Here is an 18,618-nt window from a genome sequence, read left to right on the forward strand (position 1 = left end):
AAGGAAATGTTCCCAGAAAAGTGGATGAGCCAGAATCTTGATGGCCAGTGGAACCCACACTACTGAGACTACACCCAAACAAGAAAAGGTGTAGTTGTGGATGCAGTAAGGCAGCCTTCCTTCCACTCAGAGTGTTGTTCTGGCTAGAACCTGTAGCGGGCCTATAATATTTGTCCTGACCTTTGTCTTGCCATTGTAGTTCCCTAGTCCCTGCTGAGAGAGAAGGTGGAGAGCCTATGGTAACCATTTCCTCCCTTGTTCTGCATAGGTGTACACATCAAAGGTCTGTGCTTGATGGTCGTTCATCCTGGTTGGGAGGGACCCACGCAAGCAGCAGATCAGATGTCCAAGTATCCCTATTAGGGGTGGCCTGCTTGCTTCAATCTGGGGAAGGCCCTAGAAGTATCTGACAAGTGGACCTATAGCTACTCTGAGAAGGCTTGCTGCTTGCACATTGGGCTCTTCTCCCACACCACTGACAAGCACCATTGACTGACTAACTTTGTTGTGTCTCCTTTCATCTGTCAAGATGTTGGATGGCCACACACTAACAATAATAATAAATACTGAAACTTCACTTAGAGGGGAAAATCCCCTGAAATCTTGCAGGCACAGCCTTTGGCACACTGTTTCAGTCAAGTCTTTGGCTTAACAGCCTTGTCAGTGTTTATCTACCACATTACAAGTTGAATCGATACCCAAATCTCACGTTTCCTTGGCACAAAGGACAGATGAAAGACTGTAAGAAGCAAAGTAACTAATGCTAAAACATGTTTGTGCTTTTTTAAACAAAATTTTCTACCTATGTGTTGATTACATTTCATTAGCACATCAGAAGTTACACCAATAGGCTACCATTTTTCAAGTGAAACCTTCACGCTACTTTATCAATGAAGCAATATTGATAAAGTTGACTGTCTGAGCACAAACCTTGCGTGCAGAATTTAAAACCACAGGATCTGAGACTCAGCAAGAGACACTGACTCAACAGCTGGCCCTCTTCCATTTTAAAGGTAGGGGATGCATATGCATTTTATTGAGTCAGCACTTGCTGCAAACTTAGAAAACCAATAATGTTGCTGAAGGACCAACAATACTAGGGGCCTGTTCTTCTGTTCCCCCTTAGCGTCTCTCTACACCAACTGGAAAGAGACCAAGACTGCAGAAATAAACAAAAGACTGGACCAGGTGTGGGGCATGGAAGCACTGTATTATTTTGCCACCTGTGCCGATCTAATTCTAACCAAAATATCTATCCACTTACGAAGAAAGGTAAAGAATTTAATAAGCAAGTAGGCTGGGGATGAGAACAGCACATCTAGTTCAATCACCAAGCTTCTTACACGATGAATAAATGTTAGCGGATTATTTGTCTAGTGAAACAATTGTGAGAGTTACTTATAATTCTATTATTCTGGCTGCCCTTGGCTGGCAAGCAAAGGCAACATTAAACACCTGTGTATCAAGTATCAACAGCTGGATGCATGTTTTCCTCTTCAAAGCCCTAAAGCCAGTTTGAGTCAGTTAGGAGTATATCCACTTTGAGATGGAGAACACCTGATTTTGAACTCAGAGAGAGTGGCTATACCTTCCAAGACATCTGCAGAGGTCAGCAGTTTCTCCTAACTTGCAGCCACACTGTTCACCATGCAATAAAAATTTTCTTCCGTTCTTGCTATGCTCATGCTTTGTTTTGTTTTTATCTTTCTATGTTGGCTTTTACTAAGAAAAGAGTTGGTGCCATCACTTTTCATGCAAACACCATGCACGCAATCCACCTCTTTTTAGATTCCATGATGTGTTGCAATCTGATTAGCTACGTGTATTCTGATCTCCACATATGTAGTTGAAAATTAATACTATGTTATCAATTTTGCTCATAATACAAAATAGGTTCAAGGCGGGACAGTTTATTCAAGAAGCCCCTAAAATTGTAAACAGCAGCATTTTATTAAGAATTCAAATGTTATGGTGTATTTTGTCCCATCTGTTGGGAAAGAATAGTGGAGACAGACAGTAGTACAATTATCTACTACTTATATAGTTTAAACAGGGTTTCTCACATGCAATATGTGAGATTCTTGTGCCAATCCTTATTTCAACCCTTCCCTGAATGGCAGTTGAATCATAGGCAAGCAGTGGCATTTTTAACCCAAATATTGTTAACATTTCAGGAAAAAAACCCAGCAAGAAAGAAGCCAAGATGTGGAGAGAACATAACTTCAGAAAAAAATAGAATGATTTAAAAGCTAGGGAGAAGTGAACATTTTTCCACAAGAACACATTCAAATTTCAAATCAGTCCTCAATTCAGCCAAATTTTTGAAGAACATAGATAGTTATTATTAATATGAATGTGAAGGAAAAAAAAATTCAGGCTTGAATGCTTAACCATCTGCCAAGAGCAAGGTTTTGGTGGCTGAAACTGTGAATGCATCTTGATTCAGCTTTCCCCTTCTTTTTGCCTCCACCTCCCTGATGGAAAGAGACCTTTGCTGCTACCCACGAGAAGTTGCATGTAGCCATGCTGGTTGCTGCAGTCTCTTCAACAGCAAGTGTCTTCCAAGATAAACTTTGTCTTTTCAGATACAACTGCTACAAAGGAGCCATGTAGAACCACAGCAGGCACTGTACAGATGGAGTTACTATGCTCTGGCAATTTCCTTGTGGCAACTCTTACCTCCTGGCAGAAGCAGCCTCTGGTGGACAAGATCCCAGTCAGTGAATTGGGCCAATACTATATGGCCACATCTATACATGTGCTTACTATGGAGTAGACTAATTAACTGTGAAGTAAAGTGTCACCGTCCACATGTGAGATGGTATTAGGCTATAGTAAACTAATTGAAGCCACAATAAGACAGTGTTATCAGGGACAGTACTTTCTTAGGCCAGGGTGATTTACTGTGAGTAAATACACATATAGACACTGACCATGGGTGTAAATTGTGGCAGGTCAGCCCAGCCAGCCAGGGGCCAGACTCCTGCCCACCGACTAGCCATTTGGCTCTGCATTCTCAGCATTCTCATGTTCTAGCCAACCTGTCCACTGCTCAATGCCCCCACCCAGAGCCTGGGGCTGAGCAGCCTGGGCATAAACTGTTCTGCCCTGGTTCAAATTGTTGTTATCCAGGGTGCATGTGTAGATGCTTTGTCCAGGAGTTGTTTACTCCAGTTCAAACTGCTCCAGAGTTTATTGCTTCAAATTAGTTGCATGTGTAGATGCACCCTGTGACTTAGGTAACCAACCCAATGTTGATTGTGAATCCATGCAACTGATCATGCCTAATCTAAAGGGAGAGTTATTTGCTAAAAAAAATTATGAATAAAATGAAGGTTTTTTGTTTTCTTTTTAGAGACAGAACAGCTTGTAAACTTAAAGAGATATGTGTTGAAAAAAATATTTGTCTGGAATTAACCCCTGGAACAAAAGCTATTTTAAATGTGAAAACAAATACAGTGGTTGCCATTAAAAAGCCAGAATTTACCAACACTTACCATGGAATAAAATGTGAATATTCACACTTCCTTTCCATGTTAATAATTTTTTAGGAAGGACTGCAGGAGTTACACATAAACAGCCAAAAGTGCTGAAGGAGGAGGACCATCTGGAATTGCCAATCAGAGCAGTAAAGTTGTGGTAACAGCTTTGAATGCAAAAGCAAGCACATCTAGGAGCCCAAATTACCAGAGCTCCAATGACTTTAAAGACAGCAATACGAGTTTACCCTTACTCGGGGTCTGGCATTTTGATTCCATGAATTCAGGTAAACAAGATGAGAGGAAGGGGAGAATTCCCAGTAGCAGGATAAAGACAGGCAGATTGCCAATTTAGGCAGCAAGAGACAAACCATTCAAAATGGATGTGCCCCACTAAGCTGTGGCTCCTTGGACAAACTACTCTTCCAGCAGAGGTGAAACAACAGAAAATAGGCAGCATTTGAGCTTAACACATCTATGTGGACTATAAAGAAGAAGCCCTCAGTCTCTAACTGTACTCCTGGTTTAAAGCCCATGTTCCTAAACTTGTACAACGCTAGTTAATCTGCTCTGACACAGCAGGGGTTGTCCAAGCTGAGCCTTAGCAATAGCCTGCAGTGTGGGCCTGTTAGACTTTTTAATCCTTTTAGCCAGAGTGGGCTACATGAAAGCTGAAAGACAAGATGAAACAGTTTGAAAAAACTCTAAATGCTTCTGTTTAAATAACACTTCTGATTTTAAATTGATGCAGTTTAGTCAAAGCACAACACACCAAATCCTTGAGACCACAGGCCTCCGAACCTGCTCTGTGCAAACCCGAGAGAGAGGCTCTACTGAAAGAATGAAGCTCTTTTAAGAGAGAGATGGAAATGGGGGCAGAAAGAGGCTGGTCTACTGAGCACGTAAAAAGGAGTTTACCAGTCAGAAGGCAGCTTGAAATGGGATCTCCAATGTGTAGAACAATTTAATTCTTAAACAGCTCTTCCAAATGTGATAAAAGAGTAAAACTGTTCTGAGGAATTAGCTTCATTATTTTTTATTTTGAACCCCTGAAGGTCTTTATATAGCACTGTTAAGAGAGATAGCTAAAGTCTGCCACATTGGCATCATGCCCTTTGGATCATTAATATTGGTACTTTAGTGGCTTGCTTTTTTTCTTCTTTTGGAGGTGACTAGCGACAACATAGGACCAACTCAAAGCCCCTTAGAGTTATAAATTGAATGCTATACCAATATTAGTGCCATTACATTGATATGACTTGTATTCACATGAGAGGGTTGTGCCCTGTTAACTATACCAGTAGAGTGGTATAATCTTACTGGTGTGAAATCCAGTTATAGAGGCATGAAAGTACTTGATTAGGTAAAGCTTATTCACTTATGGTACTCTGAAGGATTTGTGCTGATTTAATTATACTTGCCAAAAAAAAAAAAAAATGAAACCACACCATCAACCAAAATAGTTCAGTAGTTCAAAGTTAGCTTTCTTTCTTTGTTCACACCTTTGACTTTTTATATATCGTTTCTATGACCTGAAGTGGAGAGCCAAACCCTGATAAAAATCAATGCAAGTTCTGCCATTGATTTCAATGAAGCTAGTATTTAACCTTTAGAAGTCTGATACAAGTTATGGCTATGCCTACACAGGAAAACAAAGGTACGATTGCCTGGGTAACAATACTAGTGTGGATGTAGCTGTACATGCTTTAACACAGGTTAGTGACTACCCAGGATCCCTGGAGAATTTGCTAAAGTTTATCATACTGCTGTGTCCTCCCTGCTATTTTGTTACCTATGCTAACTAGGTTAAAGCCATAACAGGTAGACTGCGACATGTTATATACATATATTTTGATTTTGTTGTGGAGACATAGCACATTATCAAGGGAGAATGGATAGGAGCATCAATCCAGACCTATTCATGCAGAAGCAAGAGAGCTCACTAGCACATTGCAAATGGTGTGAAAACACATGGGTTACAGTAAGCTTAACAAGTCAACTATAGTTTTGTTATCAGAGCATACTTGCACAAATCCATGTTATAAAAAAATTTAGCTTATTGACTTTGGCATCCATATACACACACATGTATTTTTAAGGTACATAATAAATTTGTAAGGCTGTCATGAGCACATGCTCTGCCTGCATTCCACAGGTGAATATGACAGAAGCAGTTAGAGATGTGACTATGAAAGATGTGGGTATGATAGACATTAAATGTGCAATTCATTTGTCACAAGGGAAACGTGCATCTGTTACATATTGTGGTACTGTACTAGTAACTTTAAAAACATTTTAACAGGTGGTCATTTTTCCCTTTTAAAGGCTAACAGGGCAAATTTAGGGGTCAAGGGTTTTTAGTGGCTGACAAGATCTCTGGATTGACAAGGATGGGGTGGCATGCTCTATCTAACTGAAGTTAGTTGAAATGTTTGAGGCAAGTCACATGAAACTTGCTTGGTTTCAGGTTTCCTTACAAACTCAGACGACATTCATGGAAAGATTTGTTAAGAGACTTACATCTTTCAGCTTAAAGTCAAAACCAGGCCCGAGGCCAGCTTCAGAGTGTCTCATAAAATCACACACATTTCATAGCTCCAGCCTAAAACTAGAAACAAAAACAAAAAAGCCCCCAGAAGCGCTGAGCTGTTTGGGCTGAGTTTTGGGTTCACTGGAATTTTAAACTCAAAAAGCACAGGGTAAAAAAACCCAGACAGAAAAAAACCAAAGAAAAGTTTCTCATAAACCTCTGTAAAATGAAACTGTTGTATTTCATGCAGCAGTACTCACAAGGAGAAGTGGGGACATTACATGATGTTACACTGGAATGGGAAACTTTACTGGCTAGCAAAGGCCATCAGTCTCCTCTTTCTCAGACATCCAGTGAGATCTTTTCATACCATGTTAGATTATTTTAAATGTCTGCATCCATTTTTACAGTGAAATATGTGATTTGGACTAATAAACATCTTATACATAAACCTGAAATATGTTGTTGGCACCAGCATGGAAGGAAAGGCATTTATTTTGTAAGGTTTATGTAGGCAACACACATTTTAAATTTTAGTCTTAGATACAAACTAACTCACTTAACTTCCTGGTCATGCTGCAGTATATTGTATACATTTTCTAAATGTATACTAGCTCAAACACACCTAAGACTTTCAAACACTTGGCCAGGTACAGATATTACACTTTTACTGGTATAAGTGATCAGAAACTGACCTATACCCCTAACAGAACAGAAGTTCAGCGCACATACACTGATTTAAAAATGGCAGAAACCAGGCTAAGATAGACCTGGATCGATATGCACTCAAACTTAATTGAGTTAAGTTAGACTGGTGAATTGAATCACTAGAGGATCTGGTACAGAAGTTCATGTTAGGTCACTGTCCACTGGCATCCTGGGCTCCTCTGGAACCCCAGTGCTAGCCCTCTCTTGCAGGGAGGTGTGCTAGTACTTGCCCTATGCTTGGCTGCTCTAAGTGCCCAGCAGACAGACCTTCCAGCCTTCACAAAGCCAAGTCAGTACCCTTTTCGGCACAGACCCTTTCCGCAGCCCCACCTCCTGCTTCTGGCCAGCTGTCAGCCACAGGCAGGCTGCACTGGGAGGGGGTGGGGGTGGGGGGGTGTGGAAAAGAGAGGTGTCTGTGTTCCCTGCATAAACCCCATCATAAAGCACCCCATGATGTACACACAGACCTGACACTGACGCCAGGAGAAACCCTATGAGCTGACACAGCACCATGGAGCCTGACTGGGCTGCTAGGCATGGGTAAGCATTCCTCCTTCCCTCTGCCACATCATCTGTCAGCCACAGGCATCTGTCAGCTGCAGGCAGGCTGCTGGGGGCGGGGTGTAGAAATGCTCATATATGCCTGGCAGCCCAGTTGGGCTCCATGGTGCTGTGCCTGCTCATGGGGGCATCTCCTGGGGTCAGTGTCAGATCTGTGTGTACATCATGGGGTGTTTCATGATGAGGTTCATGCAGGGACACAGATGCCTCCCCCCCCAGCCCCCCCAGGCAGCTGACAGATGCCTATGACTGACAGATGATGCAGCAAAGGGAGGGGGGCATGCTTGCTTGTGCCTGGCAGCCAATCAGGGGTGGCCTGGGTGCACACTGGGAGGTGTGCAGGAGCATCCTGAACCTGCTGGCCTTGGTCAGTGCAGGCAGCCTGCACGCCCTCCCCCTCCACGAAAGGGTGAACACGAGTTCTGTTCGCTACCAATCTAAGCTATGCGATTTACAGAAAACCGCATAACTTAGATTTAATACGTTCTGGCTTTTAAATGTCTGTATTTAGCAATAGAGTCAACAAGTTACTTCAGGCCTTTATGGTTCTTCCTCCTAGCATTTAAATGGCACTTTTCATCAGGGGTTCTCAAAGTCCTTTCTGAAAAATTTTACTCCATGAATCTTATGGAGAAACTGACATTTCCACACACATATTCCTCAGAGGAGGCAGAGGGGAGGATATTAGTTTGCTTGTGGATTCTCACAGGACTGGCGACCATCTGGTTCAGTATCTGTCTCTGATAGCAGCCAGCAGCAAATGCTTCAGAAGGAAATTCAGTAAATTTTACAAGAGACAGTAAGGAACTAACTTGCTCAAGCCTAATTCTTAGAGGTTGGCTTATACTCTAAAACACTGGGATGGTCTAAGCCCTCATGCTCTTCTAAATAGTGCTGTTACAAGTTTGTTATCCATATCAGTATATGGTCTTTTTACAAATCTTACTAAACATTTAGGCTGAATGGTATCTTGTGGCACTCAGTTGTAGAACCTAATTATGCACTGTAGAAGAAGTAGGTAGACACACAGACACTTGACTGGGATGGTTTAGTGAGGGATGATCCTGCCTTGAACAGGGGGCTGAACTAGATAACCTCACAAGTCACTTCTAGCCCTATTTTCCTGGAGCTACTTTGACACAACTGGATTTATAACCAGTTAAGATCTGGTTTGTGTAATGTGCAATATCTCTCATTTTGCTTTATGAAGAGAAAGAACCAAGAGGTATGTGTGTATGTTAGGGGGAAGTAATTAAAAAAAAAAATCCCACACAAACAAGTTTACTCTGTATAAGCTACTAGATGGCAAAGTGCAATGCACAGACAAAATCTGAAGGCTGCCTACACTTGCAGCAAGGAGGTATTGAGTAACCATTAACCTATATTTGCACTACAGAAGCCTTGATCATAAGTTTGTTAGCATTAAGATGCTTTTAATTGGCATATTCATAGTACCAGAAGGTTAATTTACACTGAAACATTTGCTTTGATACTTGCAAAGCCAGCCTGAGGGATAGAGACTCAGATTTGAAGTGTAGTTTTCAGTGGGTGTGTCTACATGAAGCTCTACTGCACAGTTGTTACTGCACATTTATTTAGTACTTGAATTAGCAAGTACTAAATAGATGCGCAGTAACCAGCAAATGTCTTTTAGGTGATGCTACTGCACAGTACCATCTTAGCACTGTCGAGACTGTGACATGCTACTGCGCATTATTTTTTGGCTACTGTGCAGTCAGCATCTCGTGTAGATGAGCCCAGTTAGTAATATGTAGAACTTTTTTATTCAAAACAGATCTCCTCTACTTGGACTCAAAGCTGTTTGTTTACCAAGCATGCAGGTCTTTATTCTGATCTTAACATTTCTAAGCCAAGCCACTCATTGACCAACAAACCAGGTCCTATTCTAGTTCAATTTATCATTTTCAACTACAGAAAACTACAGAACATTATAACTTTCCAAAAAAATCCCAGAGCTAGAAGTTTCTCAGCTTCACAATCAGATTCAAACTCTAGGTGTGCCAATTGGAGGGGGAAACCTTCTGCTACTACAAACTGAGAAAATGTAACGTGAAAAAGATATTGAAAGGTACATTCAAATTACATGATGATTATTTTTCAAGCTGCTTCAAGAGTTTCAAAGGGAAAGGATTCCCATTCCCTCAGCAGAGGCATGAAATTCCATATCCTTCAATATAAAGCAGAAGGCAGGTCAGGGTGGCAACTCAGAGACTAACTAACTCTTTCAAAGAATGTTCTTTGAAAGACTTCTGTAAAGATACCACCCTGCCTTGTCTTCTGCCTGACTTCAGACTAGCATGGCTAGCTACCGTTCTTTTTAAATTTAAAATGAATGATTTCCCTACATGGGAAAGATCAGTCCCTTCCTCAGCATCTGTACATTCACTGTAAGGGCACAGGAGAGCCCACTAGAGATATTGTGGGGGCATGATAGGACAGTAAGCTGGATATGAGTCAACAGTGTGCCCTTGTTGCCAAGAAAGCTAACAGGTGCATTAGTAGGAACACTGCCAGCAGACCAAGGGAAGTAATTATTCCCCTCTATTCTGCACTGGCGAGGCCACATCTGGAGCACTGTGTCCAGTTTTGGGTCCCCCACTATAGATAGGATATGGACAAGTTGGAGAGAGTCCAGCAGAGGCAATGAAAATGGTTAGGGGCTTAGGGCACTTGACTTATGAGAGGAGGCTGAGGCAACTGGGCTTATTTAGTCTTGAGAAGAGAAGACTGAGGGGGGATTTGATAATCAGGTAGCAGCCTTCAACTACCTGAAGGAGGTTTCAAAGAGGATAGATTTGACACTGTTTTGACTCATTTCGAGCTCGAAACAGCGAAATCGAATCAAAACGAAAGGCTTTGAAACAGCCTTGAAACAAAACGAGGCTAGTCAAAACATTTTGAAAGTTTTGAAATGTTTCAAGTTTCAAAGCAGCCAGCAGGTGGGAGACAGGGGAGAACCAGGGCTGCACTCCCAGTGGGTCTGCAGCCCCATGTGGCTCAGCTGGGAGCGCAGTCCTGGCTCTCCCCACCTTCCGTGGCTGGGCTGCAGGAAGCCGATCACAGGTTAGGGGAAGGAACTCAGCCTGGCTGAGCTGAGTTCCCATCCTTGACCCAATCCTAGCACTGGAAATGGGAACTCAGCTCAGCTTTACCAACAAAATTGCTATCACAGGGCTACAAATGTCATTTAAGAACAAACATGTTGCTCTTATGCTTAGCTAGGACCAAAGTTAGGTTACATCAAACCAATATAAAGCCAAACTTTAGAAGTGAAACTTTATCATGCTCCTTTAAGTTCTGAACATGTCAAAAATGTAGGCAGTTCATTTGCATTAATGTTGCATATATTGACAATATACATAAGACCAGGGGCAGGCGATTATTTCGGGTGGAGGGCCACTTAGTGGTTTTTGGCAAACCATTGAGAGCTGCATGACAGCCAGCCAGAGGCAGATAAAAATTAATTTTCTAAATTTTTAGGGGCCCTGCAGGCTGGAGAGAATGGCTTGGCAGGCCGCATTTTGCCCACCCCTGTATAAGACACTTATTTCTCCATCAGATGAGAACCTCAGAACTAGAGTCTCATTATCTTGTTGCTTAAACACAGCTCAAACCAATAATCTCCTCTTAACAGTCACAGAAATCTTGGATATTTGTGAACTCGCCCCAACCAAAGGCAGCTGAATCTTAGCTAATACTGTCGGCTCCGCACATTACTACTTTTAATGCTTGTTTAGACATTGAATTTACTTTTCAAGCCCAGTATACAATCTGTCTTACTGAACTAGCATACTAATCTTTTCTACTCTACTTCTTTCTACGCGGATCCCTAATATTCTGGTTTCCCAGTGCTACTCAAGACTTTTAGATGAAAAAAATGCCTTGAAAACAGAAGAAAGACTGTATAAATCAGACATTGTCTAAGCCTTTTCTTCTAGTATGCCAAGATTTTTATGAGATATTTTAGCTCAATTTCCTTTTCACAAGATACAGTTAATATTCTATAGTACTGACATTACTTAACTCTTTGTTATAGTTCACATAGTCTGCATGAAGGGAAAATTCTACCTCTCCTAATTAAGTGTCCGTGTAGGTTATTATGCTTTGAAAATAAAGAATATTTTACTTACTTATCAAAAAGACACATGGAGTGGGTAAGTGGGTAAACAGAATTTTCCCAATAGACATTCAAAGCAATTATTATATATGCTTTCTCAAAAAAAGTCCTTTAAAAAGTTATTTGTAATATTTATAGTATATGATTACTCTTAATAACTCAGTAGATTCTAATGGACTGATGCAACTCTGTCTTAATTTTTTTCTTTCTCTACCAAAAAATCTGTAAGGATCAATACCCCTACAGATGAGCTTTGCAATGAGCAGTGTTTGGGAGGGGACCAGAGTGTGGTATGGGAAATGTATCTTGACTCAAGGGACCCCAAATATTAGCTGACGTAGAAGTTCATAGCCTGCTTTGTGGGTTGGACATCTATTCTTCAAAATGGGGTGTGGGAGCAGGGGCCTTAATTGTATTGCATGTCTCAACCTAAAAGAGAATTTTTACTATAGGTTTGGATGTTTTGCATCAGAAATCAGCTTCATGGACATGTATACAAAGTGCACATTAGTACACTGTACATAAAAATATATTAGAAGTAAATATTTGATCTGGAAACACCAACTACTGAGGCTGATATTTATTATTTTGAATAGTAACCATAACTTCCATCAATAAGTATGCTTACTGACACTGCTAAAATCAATTCATACCACATATAGCATATAACCTATATCTTCACAGAGCAAATCTTAAGAAGGGCATTCAAATGACATGCCTTTATGTTGGGTGCCTATTACACTGGTATTTAGCCACAATTTTTTTTGGAAGTAAATGTTCAGACAAAAGGAAGTTACATACTCTAAAACCAGAGAAGCTACTGAGTAATTCATATGAAGGAAATATGCATAATCTAAATTTGGATAACACAACATTTCAGATTAGATAGTCCCTGGCACCCACAACCGTGAGACAAGTCCAAGCCACTGACTTCAATTAGTAAAGATAAGCACAGGGGTAGGTGTTGGCAGGATTACACCACAAGTTTTTTGAAGCAAGAGACTGTCTGTGCTCTATTTCCAGACAGTACTTAACACAGAAAGGGAGGCAAGTTGGGCAAATATCGCACTCCTGCAATATATGTAATACATGATAAATACAGCAGATATCAGGTATTTTTCAATGGGAAAGAAACTAATTACTAAAGTTTACATTTACAAAAAACAGACAAAAATCCCATCTATAGACAAACTTAAAGTGCCTTATGTTAAAAACCCAACAAAGACAAAGCCAAAAGCAACCTGTTCTGTAAAAGTAAAAAAAATTTACTCATCTGACCTTAGAGCAAAGGAAAAATGAGGGAAGATACTCTACCAAGTGAAAAAGCCGCACTGCACTGCACACATCTCCCTACAAACTACTACAAAAAGATGTGAAAACCAGAATTACAAAAAACAGACTCAATTGGTAGGCAGCACTAAGGAAGAGTTAAACGTACTTTTATAAAACAATGTTACAAGAATGCAAGGAAATATCCGGTAAAGCTCTAGTTCTTGTTTTATGCGCACACAATAATAATTCTGTTATTTTCATGATTTCTCCACCTACAGATATCACTGATGTGACCTGATTGAAACCCTTGAACCTGCATAGGATGTTTATAGTGGAACTAAAGCCCTTTTAAATGGTAGGGGATTATACTGAAATAAGAGATAAAAAATTAAGTACAACCTTAGAGCTTTGGTGACATAATCCTGTATCTGATAGAGGAATGGGCTGATAGCTTGCTAAACTGCAACTAGCAAAAATCAATTTAGAATTGCTTTTCCCTTGTACTCTTGCCACCAATCCTGAATTTATATTGAAACAGCACCAGTTTCTTTAAGGCTATCTTTGGAAACAGAGTTGGTAAACATTTTAGTGTATTTAGCACACATGATGTGACATCAGATTCAATACAATCTTCATTTCTTTACCTAGTGGCATAAGGGAGGACCTGGTGTGGTGCGATAGAAAAAGGACCATATCCTTTGTGGTGTACCACATTCAATTAATATGTCAGGCTTTCTAAGTCTGTCACTGTTCACAGTGGGTAGAACAATTGTTTTGCTTCCCCACTCCCCTCTTTTTCCCAAATTTCAAATAGTATCACTCTAAAAAAGAGTTATGGATTTCCTTCTCAGAGAACTGCATGGACTGATAAAGTAAAATCCATGGCAGAAAACAACTTGTTATTTTTTTCCTCTCTCTCTCAACTGAAATTATGAGGTAGAGAATGTGCAATAAATTTTGGCGGGGGGCGGGAAAAAAAACCAAGATCACTTTGGACATTTTTAATGACCAGTCTATGTAAACACTATTGAGAAATATGGGTGAGAACAATTTGTCTAAGGGAATGATTATTTTTCTTGCCCCAAAGTCTAAACGTTACTTTTGTTAGGCTGAGTATTTTGAAATTTTAGTTCATTTAAGTAGAGAGGGAAGAAAAAGAATTTTTGGAAACTGTCATGTAGGTGTCCATATTTAAGGACAGTATTCTTTAGTGAATGCACAACATTTGTTTTGCCTCAACTAACAGGCCCCTGCTCCTGTTTTTTTAATATTGTACAGTCAACAAACAGAACAGATTTTGATTCCACTTACTCTGGGGATTAAAATCTGACTTCAGGAGTTTAAATGATGGCCAATACAAAGGGTACTGGTCTCTCCATGGGGATCTCAGGTGCTGGGACAAAACAAGTAATTCATCATCATCGCCACCGCCACCACCACCACCACAAATGGGCACACACTTATGCTAACAATTTAGCAAATGTTAAATTCTGTGCTGCTGTAAATGATCAAGATTTCATTGGCTTTGATGCAACCTCAGCAATTTGAACGAACTGAAAAATGTCATTGTGTTTTTATCAGCTCGCTGAGCCTACTCAAATATGGTGCCTCAACCCAGTTCCCATCCTCCCTGAAACTCAATTAGAGGCTGCTGTGCACTAGCACTTACTTTAAACACTGCTCCACAGAGTTCACTCTATTATCTCACTGAATGAGCAACATTTCCTCAGTAAGTCTTCCTGCTCTGCAGATAAAATGGCAAATAAATATATGGATGATGGGTTTGTTTTGTTTTGTTTTTTAGGGATAATCAAATGCAGGAAAATCCTCTTGTTGGTCTACCAATATTGCTTCCCTTGCTTGTCAGCAGCCCAGGGGAAATGCTAGGGAGCTAGGGAAGCAGCAGCTTCTTGCTAGAGCTTCAGGATCTCTGTCACCCAGGCTAAGAGGTGATTGTGAGGATGACTGACTCAAACTGGGCAGCAGTCAGCTCTCCTCTGATCCAGTAAAATCCCACTTAAAACTTTTAACATTCACCTGTTATGTATTTATTTACCCCGCTTTTGAATCAAACAGGATCCAATCAGTGTGGTGCTTGTAACGTAGCTTGTTGTGACACAGCAGCTGAGACAAGCCATCCACATTCCACAGCGCGCTTATTAATATGAATAACTAATGACTCACACTGACACGATCAAGGCCAGGAACCAGTCTGCAGCTATAAAGAGTTATAACACGCAACTCTCTCACAGCACCGCAGCCAAGTCGGTGAGCGATCTGTGCAGTTTTGCATTCACTGTAGACTGAATATGCATGTCCCTATACAGATGGCTTGGATGATTAGCAGGTCTATGTTTAAAGGAAAGAGTTCAGATGTATCATAGGCTATTTAGGGGGCAAGTTGAATGAACACAGAGAAGTTTCTCATGCTAGCCCACTTGCTTACTAATACGAATAACTGATGACTAAATCATCTTCTCCACGGAGGGCTGTGAGAATATCAGAGCAGGATTGCAAAAATTCTTTGTCCCTGTTCAAACAAGACAGACTTCTGGATGTTGCTGCTTAATTCCCTCTACTCTTAGAGGACCAGCTGTTTTTCCCTAAGTGTGGGTACAGCCAATAATTTACAAGTATCAGGGAACAACAAGGCATGGAAAGCAGCACTAAGTTTATCCACAGCTTTTCCTGGGTCACGTGAGTTACAACTAACTTTAAGCAAGTTTCTGAACTTTTCTTACTTGTCAGTGAGCATACTTCTTCCTTTTGCCACCCTGACTGCAGCAGAAATGAGCCAGCATCACGCTCTGCTGGCTATACACATGAGCTTGCTTTTCATTCAATATGCTTTAGCCTGTAATACACACAGTCTGCTGTTGGCTGCTATTTTTAATGGCTTTAGCTCAAAAGCAATGATGCTGCCACAATGATGCAAAAAATGGTTTGTGCTCTGGTGGTTGTATTGTGTATAATTCATATGAATTGTAACACCACACTTGGATGTGCATGGAGAAAATTCATAAGCATGCAATAACTCTTTGAACAGTTTAAAGGAGTTTTTATTATAGTACCTCTAAAGAACTGACAGATATGAGCTAGTAATCCAGTAACCTAACACAGTGAAAATTCCTCAAAGAAAAAAGAAGTGAGGAGAAACCTATGTACTGTAAAAGTCTCCCAAAATGTGCAACAAAGTTACATTTTCTTAAACATGGGACAGTTCAAATTATATTTTAAAAGCTGAATAGCACTTACCTCTTATGAAGCACTGTTGGTAAGAAGGAAATGACTCAAATATGCTGTTTGAAGCCATAGTTTCCTCTTTAAAACTTACTCTCTCTTTAAAGTGGGGGAATATATGATTTCTTTCACCTTGGGAAGTGAAAAATTAAGAATGGTCACTGTTACAACCCTCCTCCCAGCCATCACTCTCTATTTTATCTTAGTGCCTCTGAGTAACATAAACCAGATTATAAGGTTCTTTTTCTAAAGCAAACTCTTAAATTGTTTTAAAAAAAATAGCGGATCAGTTGTGGTTTGATGATGCTTACCACTCTATGAAACTCTGTGGTTTGCAGTCAAAACGATTCGCCCTGTCTGCTGACCAATATCCCGGACCCGCTCTTGTGTGACTGCCTCTGTACCCAGCTTGTGGTTCTGTGGTTGTTTATGAGGCCCAAAGAAGTGTTTCACACAACCAAAATTACAAATTTAACTGTTCCCCTTTCCACAACCTGTCTCAATTGGCCCTTACCAGTCACATGACTTCAGTGATGTCGACTTTTTAAAAAGAAAAAAAAAAACTTTCTAAGCAATGTCCTACCCACTCCACCTGCCCTCCCTCAAACTGAGCAAAGAAACAGTAGAGTTTGAAGAGAGAGAGAGAGAGAGAGGGAGAGGCAGACAGACAGACAGACAGATAGACAGAAGGTAAAAAATGACTTACAGTCCCTTCATCCTACCAATGATCTTGCTGATTTAGTACAACTGTGCTTGTTTTGTTTGTTGTTTGTGGTTTTGGAACTACTGATTATTTTGATAGAGATTTCATTGCTGCTTATTCAGTAGTAATTCAAACCCTAGTATTAGGCTAATGCTAAAGCAGAATGTATAAAAGTCAACATTTAAAAACATTTGAAATCAGCTATAAGAAAGCCCACTAGCTAGAAACTGTAGTGCAATGATTAAAAAGAAAACAATTTCAAACTTTTATAGCTGTACCCTCTAACAAGGAAAGCTAAGGAAACTACTTAACATATGCTCTCAACAAAGGGTGGTTAGGTTGTAACATTTCTACAGGATGAAATTCTGTAGTCCTTGCTCAGGCACAGTTCCCATTGCCTTCAGAAGGGGTTCTACCTCTACTGAAACCTGTCTCAGCATTTTTAGATCACCATGAAGCAAATGAGCTAAGAACACAATACTGCACATTTTTTTCCTTCCAGGAAATGAAATAAAATAATAAAGCTTCTTTCTAGCAGAACAGGCCAACCCATGCTATTCTGGCTCTGGTTGGAAAACTACAAAACCACTTATTATAGAACAAAGCAGTGACTGTTATGGCAGCTATTGTCTCCTTTCTGCCCTCTTCTGAATACTGGACAGCTACCGTTTTTGCACTTCAATGCAAATCAATAGGATACCTCACACCTGTACACAAGGTTGGAGCTCAGCCCATAACAGGGGGTTTTGTTTTTTTTTCCTTCAAACATCAAACATTTGCCAAAGAACAAGTAAAAACAGAAGAAATATATTAATGCATTTAGTATAGCAAAAAGACCATTTTCCTGTACCCTCTGCATGATTAATACAATCAAAAGAATAGCAGAAACAAGCAATACTCATTGACAGTGATAACCTTGTATTTGACTGTAGTTGTTCTTAGACTCCAAAACAGGGCCAGAGCTCCATTGGGTTGGATATGGCACAAATACATAGGAAGGAATAGTTCTTTTCCTCAGGTACCCCAAGGAAGGAAAAGAGGGAAGGGTCTCACTGAATGTCAGGCAACTCCTTCATAATTTTCCATGTGTACACTCTTACCCCAAGGGAAATGAAAGCCAGATTGTGGTATTTTACCCATCTTTCACTCAGAAAGCATATAGACCGTTACTATGAAATGGTTAGCACACTATAAATCCTTGCTCTCTCTCCTTTATCACATGGTAACTAATTTTTTGTCCCATGCCCCAAATCCCCCAATATAACAATCAAACTGATGTAGTTAGACACTAGAACTGCCAAAACCTCAGTGACTTCCATGAGGCTCTAGACAGGTCCAAATGTCAATGGACATGAATCAGGGACTGAACCCCAAAATCATTCCTTTTAATAAAGGCACATCCACACCGGTTTTTTAAATCTCAGTTTTTGCTGTAAATTTGAAAATAAAAAATCCTTTCCTCACTGACTTTTGTCTCTCTCATTTGGCTAACACTAACTTCTCCCCCATGTTTCTAACACTGCTACCGTAATATTTACTTGGTGCTGTTGGCTTGCTTCCTCTTAAGAGTTTATCAGAAAAAAGCAATTTGTCAAAACCGAAACTTTTCACAGGGATATACCAGTTTCAGTGAATCTTTGGTCCAGAAAGTTCCAAGTTGAAATTTCTGGTCAGTTCTGATCTATAACCCTGAATAATGAACAGCATGGGTTTCAGACATAATGTGTGAGAGAAAGGCTCAAATCCTAGTTCTCCCTGAATCTGACCTGGAACTTCAACCTGGTGACTTGCAATCTCTTCAACTGGACTTCTTCACTTTACATAAATAATTAAATACCCATTGATCAAAGTGAAATAAAATGTGAGAAAAAAATTGACTTGTATTAACTGGTTAGGTCATTCACTTGAGATGTAGGCTACTCAGTCTCAAGTCTTCGTCCACTGCTGAATATTAACTTACATAAATAGGGTGCGTCTACAGGAGATA

The 18,618-nt window shown here is 40.3% G+C and overlaps 1 protein-coding gene across 2 annotated transcripts in view; it reads right to left on the reverse strand.

Annotated features, from left to right (window-relative positions):
- RUNX1 (RUNX family transcription factor 1) overlaps positions 1 to 16,366 on the reverse strand; it is a 231,683-nt gene extending 215,317 nt beyond the window's left edge. Inside the window, exons 1-2 of one of the 2 annotated variants that reach the window (XM_019476441.2) lie at positions 16,240 to 16,366; positions 15,944 to 16,060 (exon numbers count right to left, since the gene is read on the reverse strand). In XM_019476441.2, the coding sequence (XP_019331986.1) occupies positions 15,944 to 16,001 (58 nt within the window). In that variant the 5' untranslated portion in view covers positions 16,002 to 16,060; positions 16,240 to 16,366. The remainder of the gene's footprint in view (positions 1 to 15,943; positions 16,061 to 16,239) is intronic. The other variant, XM_006278424.4, reaches the window with a different exon arrangement.
- Between the last annotated feature and the right edge of the window lie 2,252 nt (positions 16,367 to 18,618).

Source organism: Alligator mississippiensis, chromosome 1 (genome assembly GCF_030867095.1).
Source record: "Alligator mississippiensis isolate rAllMis1 chromosome 1, rAllMis1, whole genome shotgun sequence".
Lineage (NCBI taxonomy): Eukaryota > Metazoa > Chordata > Crocodylia > Alligatoridae > Alligator > Alligator mississippiensis.